This window comes from Poecilia formosa, unplaced genomic scaffold (genome assembly GCF_000485575.1).
Source record: "Poecilia formosa unplaced genomic scaffold, Poecilia_formosa-5.1.2 Scaffold388, whole genome shotgun sequence".
In the NCBI taxonomy this organism is placed as follows: Eukaryota; Metazoa; Chordata; class Actinopteri; order Cyprinodontiformes; family Poeciliidae; genus Poecilia; species Poecilia formosa.
Genome location: NW_006800327.1, coordinates 479,684 through 490,956, shown reverse-complemented (window position 1 = coordinate 490,956; position 11,273 = coordinate 479,684). Strand labels below are relative to the sequence as shown.

At 36.6% G+C, this 11,273-nt stretch overlaps 1 protein-coding gene across 1 annotated transcript in view; it reads left to right on the top strand.

Annotated features, from left to right (window-relative positions):
- Positions 1-11,273, top strand: part of LOC103154497 (slit homolog 1 protein-like) — a 64,491-nt gene that overhangs the window by 9,718 nt on the left and 43,500 nt on the right. The window contains exons 3-5 of the mRNA XM_016662735.1: positions 1,346-1,417; positions 3,177-3,248; positions 3,369-3,440. Of these exons, the coding sequence (XP_016518221.1) occupies positions 1,346-1,417; positions 3,177-3,248; positions 3,369-3,440 (216 nt within the window). The remainder of the gene's footprint in view (positions 1-1,345; positions 1,418-3,176; positions 3,249-3,368; positions 3,441-11,273) is intronic.

The following is an 11,273-nucleotide window of genomic DNA, read 5'->3' as shown; positions in this document are numbered from 1 at the left end:
CGTTTCTAATGGAAATATCTTAATACACTTGAAATAATACAAATCTAACTTACTAGTAACTTTTCAGCAGGATATAGGGACTTGTTTTATGAAAATATTTCCTTAATATTGACATAAAAACCCTACTTGTTCCACTGGCAGATTATTGCTATAAGTGAAATAATCTGCCAATGTAACCAACACTTTTTTTATTCAATATTAAGAAATTATTTACTTAAAACAAGCTCATATTTCTTGTTGAAAAGTTAATTGTAAGTTAGTTTTGTCTTATTTCAAGTGAACTCAGATATTTCCATTAGAAACCAAAATTACTTGGTAAGATTTATGTTTTTGCAGTGTGATTAAAATCTCAATCTGAGGCCAGAATAATGAAACCTTTAACTGAGGTCTCTGTATTTCCTCAGCAGGTGTTTTCTTTATATTTTTGTTCCTATTTCTCCCACCCTCATTTAAATGGCGGACAGGACAAGGTCAGCCTGCTCCAGTAGGACAGAAACACGACACTCCATGCATAAACACACTGCGCTCATTTTACTCACCTACCAGAGGAGCTTGTGGGAAAGGTGACATCATCAGCCGGTCCAAACAATGAGGCCGCAAGCTGCATCTGTAATTACGCCAACAAGTAGCAAATGTTTAGGATTTATAAACCAGCTACAAAACAAAATCAATGTAATTTAAATTGGAGGTACAGATTGCTGTAGAAAACTGGGCAAGACATAATCAGGCCAATTACTTAACCCTGGAAGATCCAGACAGAAAAACATAAACAAAAATAAAAAGGTTCAACTTTTTACATGGTTCTGTAAGAATGCTGGACATTAAAATATATTTTCAGCTTTATTTTGTAAGGTTTTATGAAAATTTCTTAATGTTTATTGTAATAGAAAATATATTGTGTTTTGTATATTTGCACAAGTTTTTCATCATGTATGAATTTTAGACAGTGCAATGATTACCCAGAACAATCTGAAGATATTTTGCTCTCACTTTTCATTAATAATCTGGTTCAATAAACCACAGAAATCTTGCTAAGCCAAACCTTTTCCAAGTAGAAAAAGGTCACAAACAACTTTCTGAGATTGAACAATATTGTTCAATTTCTAAGCTTGTGTGAAAAAAAAATCACTTTTTTATTGTTTGAAATAGAGACATTGTAACATGACAACACTGCATCTTAGAGTGGAGGCTTCAAAAATATGATCTCCAAACCATTACATTACCAATTTCTCTCACAATTTGTCCATTTTTAAAATGCCCCTTTGGATAATGCTTTGTATCAATGTGTTTTTTCCTCGCAGTTGTTAAAAGATTCTGTTGTCTTTTGTTTTTGTTTGTTTTTCAGTGATCTGAACGAGAACAACCTGACGGTCATAACCAAGACAGATTTCTCTGGACTTAAACACCTCAGAGTTCTGTGAGTACCACTGACTTTTCTCCTATTGGATCAATATTGATAAATAAAACATCTGACAGAATGTTCGATAATTTCACCGAACTCTGGTCCAGAACCGCAAAGCATTCTGGGAGATTTAGGCAGAGGAAGGACCTTCAACCTCTCACAACTAGCTAAGCAAAGTTGGTGGAATCAACTCACTCTTTGGTTACCTAGCAACTCACTCTTTGGTTACCTAGCAACTCACTCTTTGGTTACCTAGCAACTCACTCTTTGGTTACCTAGCAACAGCCTGTTGGGTAACTGGCGCAGCAGAGGTTTCAGTTTTTGCCACAGTGCCTCATAACTGCTTAAAAATAAAAAAAAATATTTCGTGGAGTGAAAACTGTGGCTAAACAAGAAATGTCGTGCAGTACTTCAGATATTTAAAACAAAAAACTGAATCAATATCTATATCGATTGATATTAAATGCTTTGGTACATTTTTCAGCCGTATCGTCCAGCCCAACTATAGAACAATAAAAGCTGCTGTTAAGACTCTCAATAAATATGCCCTAACTTTAAGCAGTCCTCTGGATTTAAGCTCAGTGTGGACAGAGTGACTGAAAATATCTGAGAAATTCTTTCCCACATGTTTTCAGTAGCATCAGGTCAAGTAGGGATGTGAGGGAACACACATTTCTTAACCCTCGAAAGCCGGAGGGCATGGAAAAATGTCCAGGCTCTGTGGCGACACATGAGCCAACTGGAGGTGCTTGTTTAGTGTCACTGTCAGCCAGATTTAAAACACAGAGAACAAGCTTATCCATTACCTTTCAGCTTGAAAACATTGTGGCCTGTGGGAAAAACTAGTGTTTCCTGTGCTAACCTGGGGATCAGAGCTCTGTCAAATGTTAGTGATGGACGTGGAGTTAACAGCAGGACAAACGGCGTCTCCTGTTTGGAAAAGATTAACAAGCTTTTGGAGTCCTGGGACTTGTAACTCTTAGAAGGGTGTAGCGTGTTTCACCAGCGGTGAGCAGAACAGAGACCATTAAAACCATTTCTCAATAACATACATCCTATCGATGACTTCCCTAAAACAGCATGAAAAAACACGCTTTATTGTTTAAGCTATAAATAAAGTTTTACTTCTGATTATTGATGTATCTGAATATTACTTACACTTCAGCAAATTGAAAATGGCAGAAAAAAAGAATAATCCAGCCATTTTCTTTCTCTTGTCCACATCTGGTCCTGAGGTCAAAGGGGGCGCTTTATGCTAAATTCACATGTTCTTACTTCCATTCAGGTCTCTAAAAACAGCCCAACTGCTTAAAAGACACTCTGCTGGTTTTTAGCAATAAATTATTGACATCTGGAAAATGAAAAAAAAAAAAAAAAACCTCAGGGATGTAATGTCACATTCGCTGTACAATGGCTGCTGGAAAAGGCAAATATTTTGTTGTTGTCTTACGATTCAGAAACCACTTGCTGCATTGTTGTTGGTTGTGCAGGAGGCTCTACTTCTGCTTTTCAATGATGTATGGTTGTATAATTGCGCACCTGTTTTCAGCCATTTTTACGGGTGTGAGTGTAAAGGTTGAGCTGGGGGGATCATGGCCAGCAGCTGCTTATTTGGATCTAAAATGACAAGATGCCCTGAAATGATGCTGTGAACACAATGACACCATATAATACAGAGTGGCATATTTCTTTATTTTGGTGCAACATATTCAGAAGATTTAAACCTTCCAGGATTAGTTAGTTGTATTTTCTTATTCATGTTTTCCTCTTTCAGTCACCTGATGGAGAACAAGATCAGCAGCATTGAAAGAGGAGCCTTTGATGAGCTGAAGGAGCTGGAAAGACTGTGAGGACATTTTAAAAACAATCTGATTCCTAAGTCCTCTTGAAGACAGTAATTCCTGTTGAACTCATTGTAACATTAATGTCCTACTTATTTCAGTTTTATGTGTCTTTGTTCCTTCAGGCGTCTTAACAGAAATCGTCTCAGCCAGCTTCCAGAGCTGCTCTTTCAGAAGAACGAAGCTCTGTCTCGACTGTGAGTACAGACTCCTGTCTTTATGCAACACTTATTGGAAACAAACACCGTAACAGTTTATACAAAACAAGAAATGACAACACTAATTATTGATCAATTATATAGGAATGACCAAACAAAATAAATACCTTAAGTTCTTTCTCGACCATTTCTGGACAAATGAAGAACGTGCAAATAGTTTTAAATGTTTTAAAGCTCTGCTCCGAAGAAAATGCTTGATAGCATAAAGTTACGATCAGAGGTGGGTAGAGTAGCCAAAAACTGAACTCAAGTAAGAGTAGCACTACTTCAACATATTTTACTCAAGTGAAAATAAAAAGTAGCCATCCAGAAAATTACTCAAGTAAGAGTAAAAAGTATTTGATAAAAAGTCTACTCAAGTACTGAACAACTGATCAAATTAAATTATTTAATATTTAAAAATTACATCATTAAACTTACATGGAAATGTTGATATTTTAAGGATAAAAATGACAATAATTCACATAAGTAATAAAAATAACTAAATTAGACAAAATATTTTTTTTCCAAATCATTTTCTTTCAATAAAAACTTATGAAATGGTCACAGAAACTGCAGGTGTGTCTGGTGAATGTTTGGCTAAAACATGTTTGTTTTTCATTCAGTGGGTAGAGAATCCAGAAATTTTACTCAAGTAAGAGTAGAAACACTTCATAATAAAATTATTCAAGTAAAAGTAAAAAGTATAGTGTAGTAAAAATACAACTGAAAGTCATTTTTTTCAGAAACGTCACTCAAATAAATGTAATTGAGTAAAAGTAACTAGTTACTACCAAACTGCTGAGGACACCTCTGGCTTAGACCTTCTTTAAATGTTGTAGTTTTCCCATCATCCACCAGAGGGCGCCGCTGATCATTTTTAAATATAGCCGTTGATACAGAAACAAAGATGGTGCTAGTTTAGTGCCAGACAGAGAAATGGCTCATGATCTGTTACCAACGACAAGAGAGAAATCCTCCAAGTACTAAAATCTGACGACTCCATTTTTGTTTACATTTGATGAAGAAGGAAGTTGCGCTCTGTGTCTTCTTCAGAGGTTTTCCTGTCATTTTCTTCAGTGTTTCTTGATGGAGCGCCACCACAGGCGAGGAGGGGAACAGGTTTTTAAAGGGTTTTATTTGTTTGACATATTTCAGTGTGAAAGCGAAATGCAGCAGCTGAAGATGTGACAAATGTTGCAGTTTTGGTCCCAAATTGAATCGAGTATCAGGTGTGAAAACAGCCTAAAGCACATCAGACATTATTTCACCTCAGTGCGTGATGCGGAGGTCAGTCTGAGGTCAGTTTGAGGTCAGTTTGAGGTCAGTTTGAGGTCAGTGAGGACGGCTTCTCCCAAAACACAACTAAAGATTCATTTCATGTTTCACCCAATCCTAGACTGACCTGCACTGTAAAACAACTGAGCCGCATTTAGTTGTGTCTACTATCTTCTACTCTTTAAGTCAAATAAATTTAAAGTTTTAGAATTTGAACCTAAATGTGAGTTTGTGAAAGATAAACTTACAGCAGTAAATTGTGTTAACTTTTTATTAATTTGGTCAAACCTCCAGGAGTTGAATAAACCAGAGTTTTCAGGTTAAAAAACTAAAAGGAGAAAAAGACAGGAGTGGGAACTATTTCCCAGAATGCTTAGCGGCATGTTTCTGTATCCTGAGATGGAAGAGCGTCACATTGATCCGACTCTGGTGTTTTATTAAGGAAAATGTTTATTTTAAAGCCTGAGGATAAAGTCCTGTTCACACTAAATGTTTCTGAGCTGAATTCATTGTGAAGTTTAATAAAATTCATCATCAGATCAGAAATTTTATTCATGCAACTTGAAACAAGAATTTAAATTATTCTAAAGTAAAATAAGTAGATATTTTATCTTGATATTGAGAGTAAAATGGTAGAGAAATGTGGCTCTTTAACCAGGTGAGGACAGTTTTTTTCTTACATTTTCTGAAATAATTATTTGGTTTAAATTGCAGCATTAAGTTAAAACTCACAATTCAAGATTAATGAACTAAAATAATGTTTAGACAACTTGTCTCCTGTTGTTAAATCAAACTCATGATTTAACAACAATTAAATCATGAAGTTTGAGTCAAAACCAAAACAATTTTCTTGTCGATTTAAATTTCATTTTCATGGCAGCAGGTGGACTTTCATATCTCACTCTTCGGTTTCTAATATCATAATTATATTAACTGAAATATCCAAGATGTTGCTGTAGATGCATTTCATTTGGTGAGTGAAACTCCTTCTTGCTCTTCCCTGGGATCCAGCAGAGAAATAAATAGCACAGATCTCAGCAGTTATAGAAATGATGGACATGATAGGTGAGAAGTAACAGAAAAAGTGTGACTGTCTCGCTCTCTGGAAGGGATTGCGTGTTCGTCCCGATTTTCTTTTTTCTTCACCGTTTTTGTTTTGACAGTTTCACTTTGTGGCTTCCAGCAGCGGCAGCAGAAATGGAGCTGGCGCGTTCGATCAGTCAGCACGCGCTCGCTCGCGTAAAGCGACATGCTCACAGTTTAGAGCCATTAGCACTACCTCCAGCAGAAGTGATTTCTTTTCCTCCCGCTGTGTTGATGGACTCTATAAAAGCTGATGTCCCTGGGAAACACACAAACACACTCAAACGTGTGTATGCGTGTGTGTGTGTGTGTGTGTGTGTGTGCGTGTGTGTGCTACTTTATGTTTGAGCTCTTCAGAAAAACGCCTTCTGTCTTCTTTCTACAGATATTTTAGTTTCTGCTTCTTTCTTGTGTAACTAACTTGTGTTTTAACTCTAGCGTAATTCAAATCGATACCCCTGGTCCACGAGTCAAACTCAAGGCCCGGGGGCCAAATCCGGCCCGCCTTAGCTTCTTATAAGGCCCTATAAACTCTCAAGGTGCATGTAATAAGAACCTTCAAAAAGCCAGATATTTTTTTATTATTCAAATCAAAGTGGATTTATCCATACTGCCAAGTTAAATCAGCAGATTCAACACTTTTGAATGTATTCACTATCTCCACCCAACTGGCACGAACCTTGCAAAGAATCAAGCGCACCCATCCCTTTCGCTGCTCAAACTCAGCAGCCAAATCTGTAAGGCAGAGGTGTCAAACTCCAGTCCTGGAGGGCCGCTGCCCTGCAACGTTTAGACGTGCTTCTGCTGCACCACACCTGAATATAATAATTAGGTCATTAAGGCTCTGGAGAACTGATCTACACAAGAAGGAGGTAATTACACCATTTAATTCCAGTGTTTTGTACCTGTGGCACATCTAAAACTGCAGGACAGCAGCCCTGGAGGACTGGAGTTTGACACCCCTGATCTAAAGAAAAGAAAAGATGAATAAAATATGTCACTGAGATGAGTTGTTCCTGTGTCTCTTTGGAGGAAGAAAAGCTTTTTCAAGTTTGGGCAAAAGCTGAGGTGGCTGAAGAGACCAAAAAACTCGACACATTGCCAAATTACATCACTTTGAAAAGATGTTCCATATTATTTATTTCAATTTTCATCTGAGTCTCTACTGCTTTTAACAGCAGACCAAGCACTTAAAAAGCATCCAGGAAACCTTTTATCAACTACTTAAACTCCTTGAAAACAATTACACAGGACTAAATATAAGCATCATGTTTTTTAAAAATATTTTTTCTGCTTTGTTTGTTTTTTCTTGTCTTATTTCTGTTTGGGATAGGGATTGGTCGTAAGCTGATGTTTCACTCTAATGACTTGAATTGGGTAAATATCACTTGTATCAGTTAAACTACATGTCAAAAATCATAAATAAAAACGAAACAAAGCAAAAACAAAACATTTGGCAATAAGTACATTTTGTTTTGGTGTCTGGAAAATGAGCCGTTTCAAAATAATTCAAAATGTAATGACAAATCAGAATGAACTGCCCTTCACCTAGCAACCCCAGTCCATTACCTAGCAACCCCAGCCCGTTACCTAGCAACCTTAGCCCATTACCTAGCAACCTAAGCAGAGCTCGGTTTGGTCAGCTGGTTTTACGCGCTCTACAATGGCTGCTGGAAAAGACAAGTGATTTGTTGTTGACTTAACCATTTAGAAACCGCTTGTCGCAGTCTTATTGGTTGTGCAGGAGGCTCTACTTGTGCTTTTCAAAGACGTGAAGTTAGATAATGGCACATTTGTCTGCAGCCATTGTGTTTGGGGCGTGGCCAGCAGCAGATTATTTGGATTTAAAGAAGACGACGTCCTAAAACAGCTCATTCTGAAAGAACTGGGGAGTCTAAACTCTCATTACCTAAGAATGACTTTTGTGCAAAATATGAAATGAAAATGGTTTGTGTAGCTTGTAGGCCTATCCTAACCTGTTCAACTAAGCGTAACAGGTCACCTGTAATCATGGAAAAAATAAAACATCACATCCTTCCATCCCAGTACTGATGCAACGTCCAAAGTGGGAGCACTGGCACTTCAACGACGACATGAAGGGCTTAATGATCCACCAGCATCACCTTATTTCTTCAACCTTAAATCCACAACACAAATGGGCTTCAACTTGTTTTTATTAGGTGTTTCTTTCTTGAATTTAAAAGATTTGAGCTCCGGATCCTTAAATGTAGTTGGTCTGGTGGAAACCCAGCTACACCCCGCCCTGCTAGAGAGCTGGTGGTCCAGAAACACCGACTCTCCTTGCCTGGTGCCAGAGGTGCTGGTTGAACAACAGAAAATTGGCTCCGATTTAAGCACCAGCTTTGCACGAGCTCAGAAACAACATTCTGGGAAAAGGGCTTCATTAAAATACTGGAGCCATCTGTTAGCTCTAAACTTTATAAGGACTAAATCTATTTACAATGTAGTGAAAGGTGTAAAGAAACAAATTACTGTCTATGGCTTAGTGGGTCAGGTCAGTTTTAGCTGCAGAAAGGAAACGTATACTTTGAATTGTTGATATCACATGTGCTATTAAGTTGTAGCCCAGAAGTAATTATTTATTTGTGAATAGTGCAGAAACATTCGGATGCAGGAATTAAAACGAAGTGAAGAAACACGAACGCTTTAAACGTTCAGGGAGCTTTGTGCAGTGGATTTCATTTAGAGGTTTTCATCTGTGTCCTTGTGCATTTAACTTTCCCTGAGGGTTTTTATGAGCTTCCCTCATTAGACAGAAGAGCGGAGCTGTTCTCATTAAAACAGGTGACTGGCATGTAATGGCGGCTAATTAACGGTGACTGAATCTGGCAGAGGTGGTGATGGCAGCTGCCTGGCTGTGGCTGTTTGGAGGCGACTCCAACAGTTACTCTGCATCTTATCAATATGATGAGGAGAAACAGGAAGGAAGCATGTCTGAAAAAATCTCCACATTTCCATTAGCACAGAAAAACTCTTCTTTTTGCTCTGACTCCCAGTAACTTTCTTGCACTGATTTGTATTCCTGCTGCTATGATTTGCAACTCCTATAGGAAAATATGTATATGTGTGTAAGACACTGAATAATTTCAGATTTGATGTAGTTTTACTGTGTTCTACACTGTAAAAACGCAAAATGTATTTTCGTCTAGTTCCTGTAAATATCTTAGTTGACTTGAAATAAAACAAAACTAATTTACAAGTAACTTTTCCATAAGATATGAGAATTATTGTTAAACAATTCTTCAATATTAATTTTAAAAACTACAAGTTTCATTGGCAGATTATTTCACTTATTATATGGGAAAATGTTTTGTTATAAGTGAAATAATCTGCTAATTTGACTAGCATTTTTTTCATCAATATTAAGGAATTATTGACTTAAAACAAGCTCCAATATCTCGCTGAAAAGTTACTTGTAAGTTAGTTTTTTGTCTTATTTCAGATGCACTAAGATATTTACTACAATGCACTGATGTGAAAATTTATACCGATATCAATATCCGATGTTAAAATTCCTGATATTTACCAATATTAAATATACTTCACTATTCTGACAACCATAAAAAATCCATTAACTTCATCACTGCTTCTCAGCTTCAGTTAAACTACCCACAATCCTTTGCTGCATCACTGTGAGTGTCACATGACCAAACTCCTCCTTTCCCCTCCAGAAACAAACAGCAACGAGATGGAAATCAATATTGATTGTTAATATCGGCCACTTTGATTTATATTACCGATTCGGATCAGAGAGGTACCGATATGGGCTGATATCCATATTCAGTGTTAATACTGATCAATCAATCAAATTTTATTTGTATAGCACATTTCAGCAGCGAGGCATTTCAAAGTCAAGTGCCAATTGGTAATTGATTACGTGTACTGATGTTATGGCGATAGCCAATATTTACCGGTATTATATATATTTCTCCACCGTTTTAATACCTTTGGAAAGAAAATGACTGGAAACAAATGGCAACAAAACAAATATTGGTTGTTTATATCAGCCCGGTTTTATTTACCAGATGTGTTAAAAAGTGACTAATATCAGGCGATACTAATGTCAGTCCTTTACCAGAAACTACAACAAAAATACTTAATATTTTGTGTTTTTAGTTCGTTAGATTTTTTTAGATCCTGTGTATCTCATTCATATTCTTGTCGCATTTACAGAGAGTTGGGTAGTGACTAGTTACATTTACTCAATTACTTTTACTTCAGTAACTGTTTTAATGCACTTTTTTTACTTTCACTTGAATAATTTTATTACGAAGTATTTCTACTCTTTAGTAAAATTTCTGGATTTTCTACCCACTGAAAGAAAAACAAACATGTTTTAACCAAAAATTCACCAGACACAGACACACACCTGCAGGTTTTATTAAAGTTTAATGAGTTTTTTATTGAAATAAAATGATTTGGAAAAAACATTCTGTTGCCTGATTTTGTTAGTTTTTGTTGCTTATATGAATTGTTGTAATTTTGGTCCTTAAAATACCAAAATTTCCACGAAACTTTTTATTTTGGTCCCTCTGATTTTGTAACTCTTAAATATTAAATGATTGATACTTTGATTAGTACTTGAGTACATATTTTACCAAATACTTTTTTACTCTTCCTTGAGTAATATTTTTGGACTCTACCCACCTCTGTGTCTGCAAACAATAAGTATTTCAGATAATATGACAGATTTACAAGACAAAGTAATGAAACAAATCCATTGTTCAGAGACAGGCGCCGTAGTTTCTGAGTTTCTTGCTGGGAGAGAGTGAGGAAGATAGAAGATGTTTTCCTCTGGACTTCACAGTAAGCACTTATTCTCAGCATTCGCCTGCAGAGACCAATTTGTTTCATCTCTCCACAGAAACATTTAGCTGTGCATCAGCCCTGAAGCTTTTCCCCCCGCTACTTGTTCTCCGTACCGTTTATTTATTTCTGTCGCTTTGCTGTTGACGTCTGATGTTTATGGTAGATTAGGGAAATTAACTGACTTTGGTTCTCTGCAGTACCGCCTGCAGGAGTGCTGCTGCTTCTAATGGAAGGGAGAAAGTTAAAAAATAGGAAGTCTGCAACCATTGCCTTGTAAATCTGCGACGTTATCTGAAATACTTAAAGTTTGCAGAATCAGAGGTGGGTAGAGTGCAGACCTCTGAAGTGTCAGAGGTGTGTCAACTTTGCATGAAAAGTGTCATTATTTACTGAATGATACTTCATGACAACAGTTAAGCATTTATGAAGACTAATTCATGTTCATGACAGGTGTTATATTGTGTTTATTTATTTTGTATGTATATGGTTATTGTCTTTTTTGAAGCATTGTTTTATTTTTATTGTTGTACTGCAGCCTTGCCCCTACTTCCAGTTATCAATTATCTTATCTTATCAATTATCTTATCTTATCTTATCTTATCTTATCTTATCTTATCTTATCTTATCTTATCTTATCTTATC